This window comes from Lonchura striata, chromosome 12 (assembly GCF_046129695.1).
Source record: "Lonchura striata isolate bLonStr1 chromosome 12, bLonStr1.mat, whole genome shotgun sequence".
Classification (NCBI taxonomy): domain Eukaryota; kingdom Metazoa; phylum Chordata; class Aves; order Passeriformes; family Estrildidae; genus Lonchura; species Lonchura striata.
Genome location: NC_134614.1, coordinates 6,197,962 through 6,220,508, shown reverse-complemented (window position 1 = coordinate 6,220,508; position 22,547 = coordinate 6,197,962). Strand labels below are relative to the sequence as shown.

The following is a 22,547-nucleotide window of genomic DNA, read 5'->3' as shown; positions in this document are numbered from 1 at the left end:
CGATAGTTTGAAGGATGAGATCCACTTTGGATGTGGCTGATGATTTCCAGCTGGTCTGCTCTTGTTATTTGAGAGTACTATTCCTTACAAAATACTGATAGATAAAATAAAGAATAATAATAAAAAGTTGTGTGTGTTTGTAGTCTTAATTACACCTTCATCTACAAACACCTCTTCTCTTTTTTTATAAAGTAAAATGGTGAGTAGGAATTTCCAGTTTCAACATAACCACATTAATCTGTTGTGTGTTAAACATGAGGTTGTGCAGGCCTTTGCAGTGAACTCCACGTGTTTGGGTTTTCTTTCTTTGAAGAGAACTAAATATGTTTCAGTTTTCAAAAGTTTCAACATAAATTTGGTCATCTTAAAAATAAATACTGTGTATTTTCAGAAATAACCTCACTTGCCTGAGGCCTTGAGTTGGGTTTGGATGTCTCTGGCTCAGTGCTGTGGGATAGTGACCTTGAGTTGGCAGGGTAGCAACCTGAATAAAAGTTGTCATTGAAGTTAGGAAATCAGGGTGGTTGGGGATAGAAAATTAGTGTTCTTCATAACATTTCACTCATTTTTGATGTTAACTTCCTTTGTTGGCATAAACTTCTTTTATAAAGGAATCCAAGTATATAATTGAAATAGCAAATCTCAGGAAGGCTGCATAAACTACAATCATTACCTTACAACTTAATAATATTGATTTTATGCAATCATTGTCCATCTTCCAATCATTCCTTCTGTTTCAGTTACAATTTACTGAAATTCTCAATTGTTTTTTTATTTGACTCAGCAATAATAGACAAGGTATTTCTGCCTCTGCAACAACAAAGCACACTGAAAATCAGTGGCCTGGGTTTTATCCTGTGGTTTCTGTTTAAACTGAGCCTTTGGAAAGTGTTCCTTAACTGGCTGTGTGGGGAAAAAGTAGCTGGAAAGTAGTAAAGGATTATTCTGGGCAGTTATATTGTTACAGGATCTTGCATATATTGAAAGGTTTCATAATGGTGCAAATGAGGGGATTAAACTGAGATCTGTAAAACTCCTGTTTTATTTTATATTCTAGATAAAGCCACAGGGAAGATTTACATTTTGATGGAGTCCAGGCTGGTGGCACTGTACAAATCTGACAGTGAATATCAGATACTTGACAGGCAAGTACATAAATTGTTATACTTGCTAGCTTTCAGTGTTTTTCTAGATCAGAAGTGTTTTTAAGAAGATGGATTTCCCTGCATCTGTGTTTATATTGCAAAAATATATAAAAGGGATTGAAATTTGCTGGAACAAATTAGTCTTGTATGTGAAGCTACAAAGAGAAAAAAGTTTCATTGGGTCCTTGTATTATGGTGGGGAAAAAAGTTTACATTGTACACCCCTCTCATTTATGTTTACATTAAGGTAAAAGTTTGAGAAAAAGGTGTGGTCCAGATTCCTTCGTCTACATATTATGTAAAGATTTAAAGGGAAATGGGCAAAACAATCCCATTGTTTTTAGCAAATAAATATTAGTTCTCTAATTAGTGGCAGTCATTGCTTTCTGCAGGCTGCTTATTCATCTTGATTAGGTGGAAAAATAGGAATTATTTGAGAAATCAGACTGGGCAGGGGGTACAAGTATTAAATTCTGTAGTTCTTTTAGACAAAATATCTGTCTTGGATTTTCTTAAACATTTTGTACAAACCAGCAGCCTGTTAAAGAGGTCAAATACAACAAATATTTGTTCGCTCATTTATTCAAACAAACAACCCAGAGAACCCTATAAAACCCCACATAACCACAATAAAAAAATTAAGACTAGACGTGTTTTTGAGAATAACACCCCATCTTCACTGGCATCATTTATTTCTATTTTTGTCTTTTTATCAAGCTTTATCAAGTTTTCAACTGTAAATTGGAAAAATAGAGGATATTTCAGCCAAGCAGTTGTATGTAATCATTAAATTAGGGAAATACAGAACTGGAATGTTTAAGATGTTTCCTGTTCTGATGGCTCATAGTGTGACAGTTGAATAACTTTCTGTTTCTGCATTGCTTTCTGTCCTTCCCCCTCTATGAGAATGCTCTTAATCTGTCACTTGGTCTGTACCAATTTAAGCGGGTGTTCAGTTTCTAAAGATGATGTTCAGTGCTGTCATTCTTCAGGCTTGGCTGAACTTCTGATCTCTGGAGTTTTTTCCTCCCCTCTGAGTCATAAGCAGAACCAGTGAACAGTGTCAGTGTCAGGATGGTCCTGCCAGGACACCGCTGGGAATTTTCTTTTGGTCTGATACTGAATTAACAACAGCTTTTTCTGGAAGTGGTGGTGTATCCTCCAGTTCCAGTATTTTGTGTGTGTTGGCTTGATAAAGTGTCTAAACTCTCACTAACATTAAAACCTAAATTTGATCTGCTTGCTTGCTATCTAAGCTGGCAAGTCTGCCCAGAAAATTTTGGCTTTGTGTGGTTTATTCTTGACAAATTCACATTGTATGTTCTTTAGCACTTCTCATACTAAATACTCTCAATCACTTGGAAGTTTAATCAGGTTGCTTGACCTGTCTCAGTAGGTTTTAGGTGCATCAGTGCTTCAGTTCTCTTGGGAAATACAGATACTCTGTTCGTTTTTGGTCTTTCGAAACCTGTTCAGAGTGTCTAAAAACTAAGCCTTCTATCAAAACCATTTTATTTTCTTAAGTATTTTTTAATACATTTGCTTTAGGCTTAAAAAAAAGCAATATCTATAGCTCATATATTAAATTTGTTGATCTGTTGTCTTTTGTTTCCAAATTCTTCTTTTAATGCAATACTACAAATTTAACTTCAGTGTGACTGCAGTCATTCTATATCAGGAATACACAGAACGTTTTGGCCTTCTTTTGATGTGCTGTCTTCATCAAAAATTTGAAGAGCCTGCTCTGTAAGGCAATCATACACATTTCAGGTGTATTCAGGTGCTTATTTATGTCCCTGACTAATTGTGTTTCTAGCACCACCACTCACCTGCCCAATCTCTGATTATTTTTTTAATTTTCCTTTTTTTTTTACACCTCTGCCTATCTATAAGGCTGCTAGCACATCTCTTTAAAGAGCAGTGTATTTTAATTCTTTTTGTATTAGTGCTATGGTCTCAAGCTGAATTCTTTTCTGGTTTTGGTCATGCTCTAGTTTTTCTGTTATGTAATAATTCATTTTCTCAAATGTAAAATGTGAGACAATTAAAAGGTAGCTGGTAGTTGAATGGATCTGTAAAAGATTTAGATCTGTTAGTATCTAAGTTCATGGAAATGAGCTTTACCACTTCTGCTCTTAACTTTTTTCTTCCTTTAGCTCACTTTTAAATTCTCAAGCAGTCAGGCCCTTGAGGGAGGAATTGATGCAACTTAATCTATACCGGGCATCAGGCTGAGGTTAGGGAATGGTCTGAATGAAAATGTTCAGTGCCTGAAGTCCCCTGAACTGGCTGCTTTGTACCATGAACTGGTTTGGGTGTATTACCCCAATTTTGGCCATTGAGTGGCTTCCTGTTTTATTTAGCACTGGTAGATGGGATGTGATTGTTGAGCATTTCCCTCCCCTTGTTAGATTTCAGTCCTTTGGCATATTAAGCATTTAATTTCTTCACACTGTTTTCCCTTGTTGTCTATTTTTGGATGCTAAAGAATCCAAACCAGAGATTTCTGATCTGAGAGTGAAGGATTGCTGAATTTTAAACAAATTTAACTACTATAACTTAGGTCACAAGAAGGCACCATTGTATAAATTTTCAACTTGAAGTTCTGGACTTTGACAAGCAAAGTATTTCAGATCCCAAAATGAAAATCAGGAATGTGATCCACAACCTTTACCTTTCTCTGACTTGTGGTAAATAAGAATATAACTACTTTTTTTTTTAAAGCAAATTGTGATGCTTCACATTCTGTATCTGAGCATTCCTGCATCTGCGTGGCTGAGCACTGGGATGCTTTTCTTTCATCTGATCCTGATTAAGCACCTCAAACATTCCTAAGGCTGTTTGTAATATGAAAACATAAAAACCATCTGCAAAGCTGAGGCTCAAAATAGAAATCTCCCCTATTCCTAGAGGATATTGTGTGTACTGAGCTGAGGAGTCGTGCTCTTGAACTTGGCAGTAAATGCTGCTGCAGGTCCTTCCTGTGCAGTGAAACAGCTTTGAAGAATCCCCCACTTTGAAGGAGTCAAGTGTTTTATGGTTTGACCATTGTTTGGAATTTGTAGATCAAGGATAGAGCAGGGAGAGACCACACCTGGGACACAGTCAGAGAGCCAGCCCATCTATTAGATTAAGTTAAGTTTTAGCTGGATTTTCCCCCTGAAATTGGATGATTTAAGCACTTTCAGGGGCATTCTGAGCTGCAAATCCCAACCTAATCACTGCCTTTGTCAGCTGCTGTCAGGGGCCTGAAGGGAGCCAGACCTGCAGGCTCCATCTCTGCCTTCCATGTCTTGTCTGGCTCAGCTGGTCCTGTCTGTGCTGGATCATTCCCTGAGATGCCTGTGGAGAGTCTGGATGCCCAGTTTAGAATAAGGAATGAAGCATCTGAGCTTCACAGGCTGCAATATCCTGTGTCACAATCTTCTGTACATAATACTTCAGGTGTTTTGGATCATTATTTAGTTCTGTTGGACATGCTGGGCTTTAGGGCTTTGTTGTTATGATTATCGTGTTTTATCCAGAAGATTCTTGCCCAGCTTTACCATAAGGGGCTTGTCATTAATGCTTAATTCCTTTATTAATTTACATTGATTGTTTGAAGTCCATCAGGTACAAGTTGTTGACTGGTAGCAGAGATGCATGAAAAGACATTGGTTTTTCTCCAAGTTACCACAGAGGTGGGAAGTAAACTTGAGGAAATTATTTTCATCTTCTGAAATAAAATTCTGTCAGGAAGGTGAAGAAGCAAATAGGAAAAAAAGCAGTTTTCAAGTTGTTAATTTTATGTTCTTGTAAATCTTTCTCCTCAGGTTTCCTGGTATTGTTCTTAAAGGCAAGAAATACAAACCACTCTTTGAATATTTTATTCAGGTAAGATGAACCAGATTGGTGTTTGATACAGGATATAAAGACAAAAATAAAACCTATTCTGAGTATTTCTTGTTCATATTATAAAAAGATATTGGTTGTATTAAAGTATTTTAAAATCCTGGTGAAAGTTTGAAAAACAGTATTGACTTTTTTTCTCTAATTTTTTCCTTTATGTTTTAAATACACTCAGAGTAAACACTGGGTGATAAGCAGAAGTTTGGTTTCAGATTGCAGAGAAACTTCAATACATATTAACAAATATTCTCTCATTTTCTCATCTGGTGAGTGTTGTCTACCTAAGTGCAGCTTTGTCTTCACAAGGGAATGACTTGGATAACAATCACAGACATGTCATGTTTCCCACTAAAGAGTTAAAAGTCTTTGCTAAAAACCTGCTTATGCATCAGATTTATCTGGAATGCAGCTTTTAAGCACTGCATTAGGTCTGGCATCATTGGTGGTAAAATAACATGTAGCAATAGGAGAGGGCCTCGAGAAGTTTTCTAATTTGTAAAAAAATATCCGATTAAAAACAGATTACATTTTTCAAAGAGGAGAAGTGCAGCACTGCTGGCCAAGCAGCTGGGAGCTCCTGTAAGGGATTTGGCCATTTGAGACACTTCCTGTTCTGAAAGATGTGCAGGAGTCAGCAAAGGTGGGAAAACCTCTGTAGGGAGCAAGCTCTGGTATTTCTAGAGGCAAGTCAAATACAGCTGAATCTGGAAAATTGCATTGTGCATCTGAGGTTTGGAATGGATAAATTTTGTGAGTCTGCTGTACTTGTAAGGAGCAGATGGGACATCTACAATTTTTTATTTAGAATGGAGATCTTATCTCAAAATAGCTCCCTTCAGAACAAGCCAAACCTAATCTTTTGTAACATATTTGGTTCAGCTGTGACTCCAGTATTTTTTTTTACTATTTTTGTTTTAAGGAATAGTAAATAACTGTTTATTTTTCATTATCTATATACTGAACACACTGAAAATTGTCATATCTTTTTTTAGCAATTTTTTTCTGGATTTTCTCTTCTCTTTTCTTCTCTGTTTTTAGTTGGTATTTACCATGCTCTTATTCTCTGGAGGAAATAAAGAAAATGTGTGACTATAAAAGCAGATTTTTTATTTAATTCAGAGGTATAGGGGACATACAAAAATGCAGGGAAACTCCTGTACCTTTCTTGGCTGTGTCCTCACATTCAGGAGTGTATTGATTTGCAGTCTCTTAAGCACAGGACTGTGTGAAGATCTGTGGTTTGAAGAGTAATTGACTTGGAAGCCTTCTGGAGAGGTGTGAGATTTAATCATACTTGACACTCTTTAAATGAAGTACACAGGTGTCTGGGCTATGGGAAGTCATTAAGTCATGTTAAGGATGTCACATTTTACTGTGTCACTGATTTTTGACCAGTTCTTCCCTCTCTGGTGTGGCTCGTGCCTCTGCCAGGTTTGAACAACTCTGTTTTGCTGTATATGTGTAAATGTATCCCTGTATAAAACCATATTTTTGTGTTACAGTGCAAAGAAAAAGGTGCCTTTACTGTGGTAGTGGATGGTTATGTGAAGGAGGAGGAAGGCACAGGAGTTGTCCATCAGGCTCCCTATTTTGGTGCTGTAAGTATGAACCACAAATCTGTAATGCTAATTCTGGCCAGCACACATTGCTTGGCTTTCCAGCTCCTGGGACTCTCTCAGGGTGATTGATGTTCAGTCGAGCAAATCTTCCCATTTGATGCTTAAAAATGTAAGATAATAATGTAGCTTTGTATTCTTATGAGCTCTTCCACTTGGTGCCTGTACTAGGCTGGAGATTTTTGTGTCCCTTGCTTTGATTTGTGTGGTGGTGTGTGAGCTGAACTCTCCACTGGGTCTTTTGGGTGCACTTGAGCTTAGCTTCTATCAGAGTCTGAAGCTATAGCATTAGGAAGAGCTGATCTGTGGCACTGGTAGTGAAAATTGGCTTTGCTAAGTGATGATCTTGGTTGGGAACAGCAGTTCTGCTCAGGACACTGCCCCTCTTCAGCATTTCAATTTCATTACTTGCTGGGCTTTTAGAGAATGAGAAAATGCTTTCACTGCTTTTGTCCTGAGACTTTATCCCTTGGTGTGAAAGGATTTTATTGCATTCCATTCTTTTTTTTTTTTTTCCTGTCTTTATTGTCCCTTCCCTCAGTGTGTTCTTTTTTAAGGCTAAGAGGAATAATTTGTCATGGATTTAATAATTTCAGTTTTTAGACACTTGAATTAAATGCACTAGTTTAGGCTCATTGTCCTTTTTGTAGAGTGTCCTGTCTTCAGCCATTATCCAAAGATGCCCTCAAAAAACTTGCAGTGCCTAGCAATTAGCAATCCCTGGACCATGAGCTCTGTCATAATTTCCAGAGAAACTTGGCGTTAGCAACAGGCCTCTTTGTATTCCTGTGAAATAGCCCATCCTCTTCCGTCCTTTTTTCCCTGCATTTTGCTGAAGGGAACATCCATTGTGGTGGTGTTTCCCTTGTCAGGATGATGGTTGATATGAAAAGATGTTCCAGCTTAATATAGCTCTGAATAAAGAAAATTAGAGTGGGCTGTATTAGCAGTTAATAGAGAAAATGGTGGTGGCTGGTCAAGTGTCCTCAGGAGGGGTAAATCCTGTCCCACTTCTGCTCCTCACACTCTCCCCTGGAGCTGAATCTTGGATGTTCCAGAGGAGTGAGAGTTGATTTAGAGTCAGGAACTCTTGGTGAGGGAGATGGAGGAAAGGAGGGGAAGAAGCTGCTGGCAGGGAAGGAGCTCTGGAAGCAGCTTTCCCTGGGTTGTTCTAGGAGTGGTTTGTGTATTTGCACAGTCCAGTTAAACTTATTGGAAACAGCTTGTTGGAAAGCTTGACTGACCTCTTAGAGCAAGGATTATCTGCCCTGTTTTATTTGATTTTTTAATAAGCCCACTGAGTTTTGTAAACACAGAGGAAAAAAAAAATCTCTTTCTCCTGGGAAATCAGCAATTACTTGAAAAACATTTTTTTTAGGAAAAAACCTGAACCTGAGAGTAACAGTTAAATGCTTCACAAAGAAAAAAATACATAAGACATTGTGAGAGGAAAAAGTGCACAGACATCACAAATGAAACCTTGCAGTCATCAGCTAAGGAGAGGTTTGAGTAGATAACTTTGGGTACAGGGGCTGAATCAATGAGCTGTGCTGCCTTCAGAAGGAAAGTGCACAGTGTATGTTGCACTTAAAGCTGCTGGCTTCTTTTTGGGGTGCCTGTAATTCAGTTTTGACAGCCCACAGATTATTTCTGTTCAAAAAAGCTCCCAGAGGTCCTGGTGTAAGTTCAGGGTGTCATTATTATATAGGAGACTGTGTGGAATACTGCTGGTGTTGCATGTTGGCCTTTAGACAGGCTTAGCTGAAAAATGGGAGGTGGTTCATGGTAGCAGATGGGGTTGTGTTCCTGGTTAATTGGCTCCTCTGCACCTTCCTGTTGAGGTGAAGGTAAATAGAAAAGGAATAACTGGACCAGGATGGTCAGAGGAGAAGAATAAAACACAATCCTTCGCAATAAGCCTTGGGTCTTGTCTCCGTTCCTTCCCATCAATATAAGTGAGTCCCTTTGATAAATAAAGTTGGAAAGTCAGGGTTTTATTTATTTTTTTTAATCCTACTTACTGATACATGTTCTGTGTTGCTGATAGCTCAGCAATGTATCTGCCTCCAAAAAAATTGAAAGTAAAAATTCATTTTCATTTAGTTCCAGATGTAGCTTCATTGTCTCATGTGATGCCTTTGCCAAATACAAACTGCCACACCATATCAGAGCACTCTATTATTTCAGTTCAAAAGACATCAAAATTAAAGCTCACAGAACAAGACAAACCCGTATTAAAAACACGGTAAACTCATTATACCTCCAGATTAACATGACACTAAAATTCAGCTGCTCAGGCATTTCATCATATGTAGATGTACCTGCAGTCAACTTAAAAAGCTTTAATAACACTTGAATTTGCATACAAATTTTTAATTTGCAATACTGCTAGTGCCTGTTCAGGCTGTGACACACAAATTTCATAGATTTGTTACTGATGCACTTTTTTTTCAGTACTTGACACTTTTGGCAAAAGTGATACTGGTTTTTGCTAAGAGGTGCTGAAGGTGAACATTTGACTTTGGTTTCTGTTGTTAAAATTTCACATAAAAAAGCTTTTGATTTCTCACAAATGAGCTGTTTAATAGTTTCTACTTCTTAATTTTGTATATTACGATTTCTGTGTGTAATCTTTTGAGGGATTTGGAGGTACAGGAATGACCACTGTAGCTCCTATCCTGGAAAAAACTGATATTGATCTTAGCTTTTATTTGAGCTTAGCGCTTGTGGATTACTTGTATTTGCCTGAATATATTCTTGCCTTGTGGTTACTGAAGGAAGTCTTCATTAAGTCAAATGGCAGCTGATTCCATTCATGTTCAGGTTGTTCAGGAGCAGGGAGCTGAGTGCAGACACAAGAAAGCACGACGCAGTCACTGCTATTGTTACAATAAAGAGACTTTTATTTTCTCTGACTCTAACATTTATAGTTTTCTAAAGGAGCCAATGGATTGGAGCGTGAACGTGCCACCTCTCCAACGACACTGGAATTTCTCCACCTCTATGAAGGAATGCAAAACAATAGGTTATTTACAGAAAGTTGTGTGAGAAAGTTTGTTACAAGAATGTAAACTCAGAAGGCTTTGGAAAACCTTAAAAAATCAGGGTGACACAGACCGGCAGAGCAGCACAGGCCTTTGTGTGCCCTCAGCTGCAGCAGTGCTGCAAGTGGAGCTGAAGCACCTTGGGGCAGGTGCTGCCCGGGGCAGGGTTTGTTGTGCTGCCATCCTCGGCAGGGCTCTGAGTGTGCCAGGCTTTGTGCTGTGTGCTGGCTGCTGCTTCAAAGCTTGAACAGCTCACTGCCAAGCTGGCATCAGCTCTGTCATCTGGCCTGTGCTGTAAGCCCCTCAGTGCCTCTGAGGCAAGGCCAGCAGAGAAGGGCTGATCTCAGTCATGTCCTAACTGCAGGAGTGGGTGACAAGGGCAGGGGAATATTTGTGTGATGCTTTCTGCAGCTGCTGGACAGGGCTGTGCTCTGGTGGCAGTGCTGGGATTTGTTTCTGTGTGTAAAGCTTTGATCTGTGAAGCAGCCAACTTTCCTGTCTGTGGATGAGTTGCATTCTTTAAAACAGAACAGGTCTGGCCTGGGGGAGCCTCAGGGATAGTGGGGAGAGCTGAAGGGACAGGATGAGGCCACAGAGGGCATGGCAGCCCTGCCCTGGCACTCCAGGGCTGCCTCACCTGTGTTGGTGAGGGCCAGGGGAGGAGAAGGCAGGGAGCTGTGGAGCACTGGCTTGTGAGATGTGTATTTACACACTGCCTCCGGTGTGTGTCCCTGGGCAGCCTGAGTGGGTGCTTTTGGTGCAGCTCCTGTCAAACAGCTGCTGTGTATCCTGTCAGACATTGCTGTGACTGGGTAAGATACAGATTTACTGTCACTTCAGACTGCGAGGTAAAATCTTAACTTTTCTATCCCCTTACTTATTTTGTTTTAATCTGTTCTTTGATGCCATTTTCGTTCAGTCATGTTCAGGAAAGTCTGAAGCAACTGTTTCTTTTTTTCTTCTTACTGCCACAGGAAATTAAAAATTTAAGTGGAGACTGGCCAGGAAAAAAAATATGATGATGTCCATGTGTGGTTCTTGGTCAGTACCATTGCCTATGGGCCAAAAAAGATTGAGAAATACAGGTTTAAAGGCTTTGGATTGTTAAGACATTCAGAAAATGGGACTGCTTATGTGAAATGCCAGAATTATTTTGACTAAACCAACCTGCTTTCTGAAAAATGCCCTGTTGGCTGGAGAGCTGGGCAGATCCAGGCTCTGGCTGGGACAAAAGCAGGGTGGAGTGGTTGGAGTTCCTTTGCCATGCAATGCTTGCCTGGAGCTGTTCACTCCGTGTGTGTATGTGTGTACTGAGACAAAAAATACATGTGTGTGTAGATGCATTGATGTGCATAGAAAAACATGCACAAATCCCCTGTACTAGGTGGCAGTCTGAAGAAATCATAATTTTCTGCATGACTAAAACTACAATCCTATAAAAAAGGACTTTCTCCTAAGTATTTGGGATTAGAGAAGGTTGAGTATTTTGCTCTTCTTGTCCAGTCATCACATTTTCTGTTCAGTATTTAATTTCTGTTTTGAGGGATGGATATCTTACCCAGTATTTTGTATTCTTACAGCTTGGTGCTTGTCTCTTTTGCAGGATGATTACAGAGTCTGCATGGATTTTAATATCATTCAGAAGGACTCTGTCCCTGTGTGTCCTGTTGATGCATCAGGCTGCTTCACAGCAGAAGTGGCTGACTTTGCTGGGCAGTATGTGAAGGTCAGTGGGCATGGAGACAGTAAATTACTACTTTATTGAAGACACATTTCATATATGGTAAAAGCTTTCTTTGCTTTCCCTGTGTGGGCTTATTTTCAATGTGTGACTGGTATCTGGGTGAAATTAAAATGTGTTTTAACATTTGCAACAAGGTTGGAATTGTTTATTAAGCAGCTGAGAAAAAAGTTGAAATGCAAGTAATGTTGTCTATCTGTGGTGAGAGGGCAGAGGAGTATCCTGTTTGCAGCTGCTCCAGAGAGATTCTCTCTCACTCTGAGCTTTTTCCTGACAGAAATGCCATGTTCAGAGTCCCCAGACACATGTGCAGGGCCTCCCTCACCTCTGGATAACTCTGAATTTCCAGGTGCCATCATTAAGTTTCTCCCAGCCAGCTGATGTAACGTGACTCCCCAGAAGGGAGAGATGCAGTCATTTCCCCCACTTGTGGGCTGTGTTGCAGTGGGAATTTGCCAGTAGATGTAGGAGAATCCCTGGAAAAGGAGGCCATAGGAGCTCCAGATTGCTCCTGATACAAGTCCCTAGCAGGGAGTGCCTCTTAAATTCCATGTCCTGAGAAAACAAATTGCTCTTAGCCCTGCTGCTACAGTTTGATAGCAAAGCATGTTGCTGTAAACAAATGCAATACAAGACTTTAAAGTCTTTTCCAATTAAGTTGAGGATTCTATCAGCTATCTTTCCTTCCTGCTTTATGCATTAAGGCAAATAAGAGGACACTGGAGGCTCCATGTTTAGTTTCTTGCTGGTAAAAATCTGAATTTAAAGCTCTTGGAAAATTTTCTTATGGTACTGAATTTTTCACTCGTAGATATTTGTATTTTTTTTCCCTTAATGTCATATTGACACTTGTATGTTCAGTGGATTGTCTAAAATTATCAATATACAGCTTTCACGTCCAGTTTAGCATGTAAATCCCAGTTAATTAGTGAGGTACTGTGAAATATGCTTCGAATTCTGAAATTCAGTCACTTTAGAGGAATGTGGTATCAGGAAGTTTAAATATTAGATAAGCACTATGTGATTGCCTGCCAAAAAATTAGAAGACAGTCATTAGGATATTAAATAATGTGGTTTCTAGCTTGTATTGGTGCTTCAGAAAATTTGAATTTTACACACAGTTATGTGTATATGGAAAGAGTTAAGGGTATAAAAGGACTGATGCTTTAATTTATAAATGTTGATTTATCCATATAGCAGAGACACATTGAAGGCACTGTAAATCAACAAGGCTTGGAGAGCAAATAACTTTGCAAATTTAGTATTTTACAGTGCCCTGCAGGAAATGTATAAGCTTGATAGCAACTTTTTGTGTGTGTGTAAATGCTGGGTTATGCATAGCTTTTTTTTAGTTTAATTTGAGTATCTGAGACAAACCCTGTGGTAGCTGAGTGAATTGTGTATTCCAAGGCAAATGTGTGTTTTTAGGATGCAGATAAGCACATCATCAGATGGCTGAAGGAGAAGGGCCGGCTGATCCACAGCACCACCTTCCAGCACAGCTACCCCTTCTGCTGGAGGTAAGCACACACCTGCACCTGCCTTGAGCTGAGCTTTCTGACACAGAAGTTTTTTCACCTTTCTCCCATATTCCCTCCCCATTCATTTTCGTGACAAAAGTCAAAGTAACATAAACCAAGATTATTAATTCAGGAGAGCTCCAGTTTTGCTTTAGTCATCAAAGAATTTTTTTTTTTCCCATAAAACTGATAAATTTAGGTGCAGTGTTGAAATTTAGTTTATGATTTTAAATGTGTTTTTGTAGTTTGTGTTGCTCATATCTTGGTGTAGAGCTCCTAACTAACCACCTCTTGTAAAAAAGGTTATTTTTTAAGCAGCTGAGTGATGGGAAAGGATTTTTTTATACCCTTTGAATTGTATCAAAATAAGCATATCACAGAAGATCTTTAGATGTTTGTATTAAAGCTTTGTATGTTTTGAATAAAATTGCTAAAATATAGCTCTTTTGAACCTTGTAAGATGACTTATTTCTTTGAAAGAAGCCCAGCTGCTTAAAATGTGGAAATGTCTCCCTAGGTAGATGTCTCTGGGGGAAGTCTACGTGTGGAATTCTCCATGGGCCTTCAGTATCAGTGAACAAACAAATTTTGGTTCTGAGGAATACAGGCTAGACTCTAGATTTAATATAGAAATGAAGCTTCTTCTTATTAGTGTCCTCCCAGGTTTGAAATTTCTACAATTGCTGTTGTAAAAAAATCACCAAACAATATAAAATAAAAAAAAAATAGAATCTTCAGTAATCTTTTAGTAGAGTATTAAATTCTTATTATGAGCAAAGACACACTTAAATTAAAATATCTAATTTAATTATCTGAAATGGCTTGAAGATGTTTAGTCCTATTTGATGTATACAGCACCTGTACTGAAAGAGCTGTGATAAAAGCTCATCTCTGTCTGGCTCTGACTCTGCCAGGTGAAGTGTTCTAGCAGGGTACATTTATCTTTAATTTATAGCAAAAATAACCTTTGCTTTCTCTTGAACAGCAAGATTGGTTTGTTTCTAGCAGCTGCCTAGAGGAAGAAGGGAAATTACTCTTCAAGTGTTATGTCCTTGATGATTTGGGACAGTTTTTGAAAAATGGCAGGCCCAAAATCAAGCAAAGCTTGTGTTTTTCTTGTGTATCAACTCAAATATCCAGTCATGGCCTTCTGAGACAAAAGCAGGGATGTAGAAGTGCTGATTCTATACTAGTTCTTTAATCCTGCCACTCTGTTGACATTTTTGTTGATGGATGATAAGTTGCAGGCAGCACCTAGCAGCAAATTATCCGGTGGGAAGGACTGAACAATGGATTCTACTTGAAAAGCTCATTTCACTGCCATCACAAATCAAACCATAATTGGAATATGCTAAAAGTAGAAGAGTAGTTCTTAACTTTGAACATAGTTATAAGTTATTTTGATTAATGTAAGAAAACTTTGCAATCAGACTCTTCTTAAGGTACTACTGCTTTTCCTTGAAACCAAGCAGTTGTTGAATCCTTGGAATGTTGGGAAATTTGCCTTCTTCTTTTACGTACCATGAAATCAGGGTCCTTCTCTATGTAGTAATTTTCTGTCAACTAAACTTTAAAATAAGAAAAACACAGCAGCTTGGTAAGGATACAGTAGATAGTCCTCAGTTAAATTTGTCTTTATTGGAACTGCTGAAAATGGTGGACATTGGTCAGAACTGCTCTGTGCACGTGTGAGATCTTGGGAGTCTGTGTGGTCTGAGCAGTTCAGCAGCTGTTGGTTGTGACACCTGGAGTGTCCCTCACAGCTCCTGCCTGCCATTCCTTTGGGAACAGTGTTGGGGAGCTCTTCCACTGGCAAATGTGGAGCTTTGACTTTTCCAAGCCAGAGAAGGCAAAGCCAAGAAGCATGGGCTCAGTTATTGATAATTTCCTTCCTAAATGAAAACAGAATAAGATCACAATTAATGGGATTTGATTGTTCTGATGTGTTTCTAAGGGATCTGTCTGTAAGGGAAACAAAACTTAGTTCAGTTGGGACAGAGAGGAATGGTTAGGTGGGAACTTCGTATGCATCAGACTTTGTCTGGGTGGTTTTCCTCTTGTGTTGATGGAAAACAAAACCCAGCAATGAGTATTTCTCATTTGATTCTACAGTAAAATCCAGTTGCATCTGGATTCCTCAAGCTTCTCACCAGTCATGATGGGCAGAAACGTGGGAGGTGTCACTGCTTGGGCAGATTTTATTGTTTTGTTCTCTGCAGTCTCCTGCTGAGGCACTGCTTGGTAGTACAGCCAGAAGAAAAATACTCAGGGAAACTTTGCACTCTCCCCTTTATTGTTGCCTTCGTGTAGGAGGAGCAGAGCCCTGTGGGTGCTTATCAGGTGTTACAACCTCGGTGTTGGGTGGGGAGTGGTTCCCGGGCTGGGCCTTTGTCATGGATCCTCCCTTCCTGAAGCCGCTCAGTGCCCCTGGGCCAGCCAGCCCCAGCTGCTGTCCGCTCGCAGAGCTGGCTGCCATCATTGCCTTCCTTCCCAACATGTTAAGACCATGTGAGAAATTTTTAATATCAGTTTTTTATTCTTCTTATTTCCAGTTCTTTGAGATCTTGTGATGGAGATTTATCATTCTTCAGCACATCTGAAACAAGATACTCAGTGAAACCAAGACACCTTATAGTTTGAGGAATGCTTTATTTTTTATTGGTGTCTTGCTGCTGTGTGAGGAGTGAACTGAACTGTTCCCTTTTTTAAGTTGTTAGGACTTAAATTTGTGTAACAAACCATCAGTAGGTTTGCATTTAATAGCTAGGACACAACAACATTATTGTTACTTTGACCTTTCACCATTTCCTTTAAGGTTATATGTACTTTAACACTTAAGCACATGGAAACATACAGGTTATAGTCAAAATGAAAAGTCTTTTGAAATACAGTGTTAAAAGAAACAATGCATTTTCTATTGTTGGGCTTTGTGCACTGTGAGTTCAGCTTTTCAGGTCTGAACAACCTTTGCTGTGGGTTTTCTTTCTTTTGTGGGTCAGCCAGGTGCACCTTTAGCAAGTGCTGGCACAGTAGCAATTTTAATTTACATCATAGTCTGCAGTAGTTGGTGGATTTCAAATGTGTTCTTGCTGTGGATATAAGTAAAATGGATTAAACTTTGGCTGTTTGTAGTGCTGACTGCACATGGACATGGGACATTTGTAGTGCTGACTGCACATGGGAGATAACAGGAGTTTCTCAGGATCTTTGCTGGTGAATTTTTGTGTATTGCCAAGAACCAGAGTGACTTAAACAAAAGTAATATTTTTCAGAAACATTTTATGGGGTGGACTGATGTGAAAGGAGAATGAGCTTCTTGTCTTAGTGTTGTTTGCTTCTCTGTATCCATAGACACATCCTATCCCCTAGGGCTCTTCTCCCCTTTCATCATGGAATAACGGGATGGATGTGAAGGATTAGAAATGTCTGAGCTCCTGCTAGTGACCTGTGCCCACTGCTGGCTCCCAGAATCCTTTAGAAGGATGTGCTTCCTGAACAGTTATTCAAGACCTTAAGCGGTTATTATGGAACTGATAAATCAGAGACTGGGTTAGGTTGCTGCAGTCAGATGCTTGGAGATATTGATTTTCCCAAGTAATTTAGGAAATTGCTCAATCTGTGCTCTGGCCAGTCATGTTTCCATTTCTAAGCAATCCCAGGTTGTGAAACTGCTCTTCTCCCATAAGGATTTTCTTTTAGTACTTATTGAAGTAAGCAATATGTTAAGATATATTTAAAACTTCGTTTGTATGCTTATTTCTTGCTTTCCCTCTCCTGCAATGGAACTTTCTACTGGTTAACCCTAGGTGCTGTTACATCTTTATGATTTGTGATTATTATTTTAAATGCAGGTAGTAAAAGCACAGCATAATGTTCCCTGGCTTTTCAGGCTCATGTACACATGAAAAGTGATGCAGAATGAGCTCATGTGGAAGACTGAAATATGACTCATTTTAATAGTTACTGAAGTTCATCATGTTGTACTATGTAGGAGCACAAGTTTCAAATTCCAGTGTCGTTTGAACAGTCTCATGATTGCTCTTGCTATACAAATTCCTTGAAATACTGGGTTTGAAGGCTGTGAAGGTTTTTTTTCAGTACTGGATTTCAAGATAGTAGTTCACATAAGTGTAACAGTTTATGTAATTTAACAAACCAAACAAACCCCAACCTTTAACTGTGATAATATTTCAGCAGCAGTGAGCTCAGTCTGTGGAAAGGGGACTGTCATGTGCAAAAATAAATATTAAAGAGCACTTTATAAATAATGTAGCATTTAAAAATGTTTTTGTTTGTTTTATTCTCTTCTCTGCACAGGTCAGATACTCCACTGATCTACAAAGCTGTGCCCAGCTGGTTTGTCAGAGTGGAGCACATGGTGGAGAAGCTGCTGGAGAATAATGCCCAGTGCTACTGGTAAAGTGCCCCTGCACAAATCTGATTCATTCCTTTCCCTGGACTTGGGGGGTAGGGGGTGTGTGCTGGATCTCTCCAAAGCAATTCCACTGCTCCTGTGCTCACTCTGTTTCCTATTTCCACTCCTTTTCAGCCAGTGCTACTGGGACCAGTTCTAAACAGTGTTTTATCTCAGTTTTATCTAGGTTATCTCTTTCCTAGTAATTTACAGGGAAATACATTACAGGGTCATTAAAAGTGCCCTCCAATCATGTTATGCAAACCTAATCAATTCAGCATGAGAGAAACTGCAGAGGAGAATCCTCCTCCAGAAGCAGGGATGTTCTTCCCAAAAGGCTCCACCTGAGACAGTAATAGAGACAGCTTAGTGCTGTGTATATGTTGTTCCAAATTAAACTGATTTTTGACAAGTTGTGGGTTTTTTCATCTAGTTATTACAGATAAGTTTGATTACTTCATCATAGGTGCATTTGAAGAAAAAAATCCACACCCATTCTCCCCCCAAACAGCCACAAAAAGCTCAACCCAGCTGCCCTAATTGTTGTAGGTAAACTCAGTTACACAGTTTTAAATAAAAAAATTCTATTAATGGCAGAAATGAGATCTTGACATGTATATAGGGAGTGTGAAAAATACTTGTGTGAGATTTATGTAGAAAACAGCAGATGAGCTTTAGATAACAAATTAAATGTATTTTTAAGTGCAGTCAAAGGGAACTGTTGGTGCTGGTGGCCTTTTAGGGAGTCAGTCCTGGGTTTGTGGTGTGTTAGTAACAAAAGGACCTTATCTTTTCCACTTTCATAAGCTGCATTTTTATTTCCCTTCCTGTCATCCATCACTTGTGTCTGGGAGGCTGAGACCTCCCAGTGAGTGAGGAAAGCTTGGAGATTAGAACGTCATTCAGTCTTTCCTTATGAGGGGTGCAGGGAGAGCTGAGATTCCACCCCTCTCCCACCTCATTTGCCTCTTGTAAAGAAGGTGACTCAACCTTCAGTGAGCAATTACAGCTTGTGCTGCCTTTTTTTCATGGACAGTAGCTGGCAGTTAAATTCTCCATGAGCAGCTTTTGCATAACTGCTGACGTGGTGCAGGCAGTGTAAATCCTGGGATCTGTGGGAAAAGTCAGTGATCCAGAATAGAGCCTGCCCAGAAATGCTGCAGCCTGGCTTTGCCAAGCAGCACATGCCCAGTCTGGCTGTGTCAGGAGAGTTTAGGGATTAGTAAGTGCTGTTTTCTGTTTTCCACAGCAGAACATACTGTGATCCTCCTTTGGGGCAAAAATAAGCTGGAGAGGGGGTGAAAGTGTTTGTTCTTAGCTTTAATTAGCTTCCTCAAGATGCTTTCACTGTTGGGATGACAGTAGACCTGCATACTTAATTTTCACATGAACAGAAGAAAAATGTAATGATCCTGTTAAGAAGTGCTTGAATGGATGAGTTTTGCTTTTCCAGAAGCAGAGCTTCAGGAAGAAGCTGCTAAGTGACCACCACCACTAATTAGTAAGAATTACTGATCAGTTTGAGCCCTGCCTCATGCACATGTTTGGGTTTCAGTGGTACTTTTTGTAAGTGCTGAGTACTGGGGATACAAGTGGAAGCAAATGTTGGAGCTGCTGTTGCAAAGGTTGGGTGAGAAGAGCAGGCAATGACATAATTTGGCAATTTTCAAAATGCTTGGAATTACAGGAACCATTTGTCCTTCAGTCTAAACACAATTCCATGATTGAATATAAAACTGATTCCTCAGGACTCCTCTTAAAACCATATGGTCTTAAGGATTTTGGGGAACTTTTTGTTGGGAATATAGCTGCAAGTAGAGATGTATGATCAAAGAATTATTAATAAATAATATGTATTTCCACTATGTGATTTCATAGTAATTTGAATACTGGGTAATCTTGAAGTTGGCTTTTAAAATCCAACTTTTATAAAAAATAAGGGAGTGTTTTTGAGGTTTTCTTCATGTGTTCTCCATTGATGCCAGTTTTGTTTGGGCTGTAGCTTCTGAAGTTGGCATTGAGACTGCTGGCCTTCTGCAGTATTAATTTGTTTAAATTTAGGGAACTCCTTCCTTCCCAAAGCCTACTTTTTCTGCTTTTGAAGAGACTTGATGTCTGAAAGTGTCACAGGAATAATATGTAGCTTTTTAAAAATTTATTTTTGGACTCTCTGGGGCTTCAGCATGTCCTGAAAATGAGAAAATTTGGGATAAATGCTTTTCAGACTATATTAACCTTTACAAAATGGGTTTGACTGCATTGCTTTTTTTATTCCTATAAATGACTGATAGGTATATTGTCCCTTAAGAATAGCTGCCCTCTTGATAGATATCCTTTCTGATGAAATAGATTAAACATACTTGGACAAACTTTGCAACCTGATTGCATTTCTAATTAGTTTTTTAGTGAATTACCCAGCTTATAAGGCCACAGTCATTCAAAATTTATTAAAACCAGTAACTCTATTTTCATTTTTCAAAATGAATTTAACCATCACTTCCAATAATGGTTGCATGAGTAATGTGCCAGCATTTTTGTAAAACCAGAAGCCAAGAAACCCTCTCTGCACTGTTGCATCCTTATTTCAGTCAGACTGGGAATTAGCTTGTGTTGGATGTTGATGAAAATGCACAATTGGAACAGTATTTAGGGGGCTGTGCTTCAGCCTTTAATTGAACTTCCATTACTGAATGTTCTTTACTTTGTAACTGAGATCTTATTTAAAGAAAATTTAAATTAAAAAGGTTATTTTCTGTTTGGCATTCAGGCACCCACTACTGCTGTTTTTGAGATGAAGAGGGGCAGATTTGGCTGCTGTAAAATCCAGGCTTGTCAGACCTTGGCTTTCCATTCTCTTGCTAAGGAGAGTTGGATGCAGCACCAAGGTGCTGTCTGGATTTCAGCCTTAATCGTTGTCACCATCATTTTCTCAAATGGTGTGTTAAAAAAGTGTTTTTATGTACCCACAGACTAAACCAGGCCACCTTAGATTATAATTATAAAATAGGACTAATTCCTGTCATCAGTGTTCAAAGTTGGTGTAAATTGAAAATTTATAAGTTACTGTAAGCAATAAATCTGTACAACTTATAATGAGAATTCCAAACTGTTGTAGCTCATCCTTCTGGCAGTGGATGTTACATTCCCATTCTTGCAGACTGATAGAAAAGACTCTGTATTTAAATATCAGCTTTGAACTTTTTTTTTTCTTTCTTTTAAACCTCCCTCACTTAAAGTTCTCCTTCAGTAACTCCTGAAACATTGACCTGTAACTGCTGCCAAGTTTCTGATGTTAAAGACATTGTGCAGTTCTGACATTGTTTGCATAAGATGTGCAGCACTTGGAGTAGTGGAAAAATGAGCATCAGTGGAAGGAAAGCAGTGATGGGAGACAGTCAGGGACTTCAAAGAAGCCAAACCTTTTGTTCTGGCATCTTCTCACCGTTGAAGAACTCAGGTGTTGTAATAAGGAACTTGATGTATGGTTGAAGGTATTATTTTCCTGACTTCCATCACTTAAGCTGTTAGTTCTTGCTGGAAATGCCACTCACAGCACATTGTTGGGAGTGAAGTTGAAGTGAGAGCTTTGCACACACTCCCTGCAGCTCCTGGGTGAGCCCAGGTGTCTTCTTATGTATCCATTGAGCACATCAAGCTTTGGAGGAGCTTTTCGTCCTGGTCATTTTAATCTTTGACCACAAAACTGTCTCCCACCTGTGGAAAGGTGAGATGTGATCAGGAATGATGCCTGTTTCTGTCAGAAACCCTGAGGCTGTGCAGAGATGGGCTGTGGAGTCCGTACACAATAGAAAGAAAATGTTTATTTAACTGAACTGGTCATTCTTTGCTCACATGAGTAATCTGAGTCTGTAGCAGGACAACAGAATTTTAAATCATAACAGGATTGTAGAGCAATGGAAGAAAATCAGTGAGTCCCTTTTCCTTCTTTTGCTGCTTATTTTTGTTTTGTAGAAAGTCTAAAGATATTTTCTTTCTTCAATTGTCAATATTAATACATTTCATCTGAACAGTTTTAAATGTATGGTGTGTGTAGATTTTTTCATTTTTTTCTTTTCTTTAGTATCACCATGCAGTTGTAACTCTTCTTTTTGAGTCATCAGTCACACTTTTCTTACTGTGGAATCGTGACTACGAATGAGATCCTCCCTCTAGTAGCAATTGTGATGTGTACGGCAACGTGGAGTCACTAGATGGCAACATTTCCCGAGGAAAAATCCAAAATAGTGCCATTGCCTACAGGAGGAGGTGATAAAAATTGCTGCAGGGTTAGCCTTGTGTTTGTCTAATTTAAAGAGGGTTTTATTACTGTCTGTTATCAGACATGGCTGAGGATTAGAAGTGAATTTGGAGGCTTGTTCACTGGATTTTGATGGCTTGTGTTCTGCTGCGCCTTAATTTTGCTGTTTCCTCTCTGAGCCTCTTGTGCAGAGATTGCTGATGATGCCATGAATGCAGAGGTACCTTTCCAGTCCCACTGAAGGGTCACGAAAAGCTTATTTTTTCCTTCAAGGAAAAACTTATGAAATAAACTCCCAAATGCCAGTTCACTAAGCAACTCCAGCACGATTTTCTTGGGCAGCTGATAAATCTGTGATATGATCAATGTATTAAATGTCTGCCACTGTCACAGGAATGCGAATGTATTGATGTATGTGGATTGAAATGGATCCTGAGTGCTGATGTCCTACAAAAGTACGTTGTGCCAGTACATTTTAGAATATTCCCAAGGAAAGTGTGCAGAGAGAAGGAGAGCGGAAGCTTCCCTTCTCCCTGGCTCTGGGCTGCAGGGATTGTTGGTGAGATCAGGAATTTTAGCAGCAGTTAGCAGGGTGCCTGGGTGGTGGAAGGGAGCTGGAGCAGGGTTTTAGTGGGGTGTGTGCCAGCCTTGGAGGTCAGGGCTGCGCCGCCGTGTCCGAGCGCGGTGCCGGGGCTGCGTCTGCAGCAGCATTGCAGTCACACCACAACGTGGGGGTTGCCATGGGAACCTGGAGAAAAGAGGCAAGAGAAACATTGGGAGATCAAAATGATTGAAAGCCCAGCTCATCAACCCCTGTAGGCTGCACCATCAGCAGCAAATGCAGCGGTGGAGGCAGCCCAGGCTCGTGTGGGGTTGCACCATTGCAGCAGCTCTCCCAGGCTGAGGAGCAGAGCTGCTGCA

The 22,547-nt window shown here is 39.6% G+C and overlaps 1 protein-coding gene across 3 annotated transcripts in view; it reads left to right on the top strand.

The window, feature by feature from the left end:
• The window catches only part of IARS1 (isoleucyl-tRNA synthetase 1), a 93,681-nt gene that overhangs the window by 18,760 nt on the left and 52,374 nt on the right, over window positions 1-22,547 (top strand). For all 3 annotated transcript variants that reach the window (XM_021530477.3, XM_077786068.1, XM_031505989.2), the window contains 6 exons: window positions 1,058-1,145; window positions 4,958-5,018; window positions 6,536-6,631; window positions 11,297-11,419; window positions 12,863-12,954; window positions 17,272-17,370. In XM_021530477.3, coding sequence (XP_021386152.1) covers window positions 1,058-1,145; window positions 4,958-5,018; window positions 6,536-6,631; window positions 11,297-11,419; window positions 12,863-12,954; window positions 17,272-17,370 — 559 coding nt within the window. The remainder of the gene's footprint in view (window positions 1-1,057; window positions 1,146-4,957; window positions 5,019-6,535; window positions 6,632-11,296; window positions 11,420-12,862; window positions 12,955-17,271; window positions 17,371-22,547) is intronic.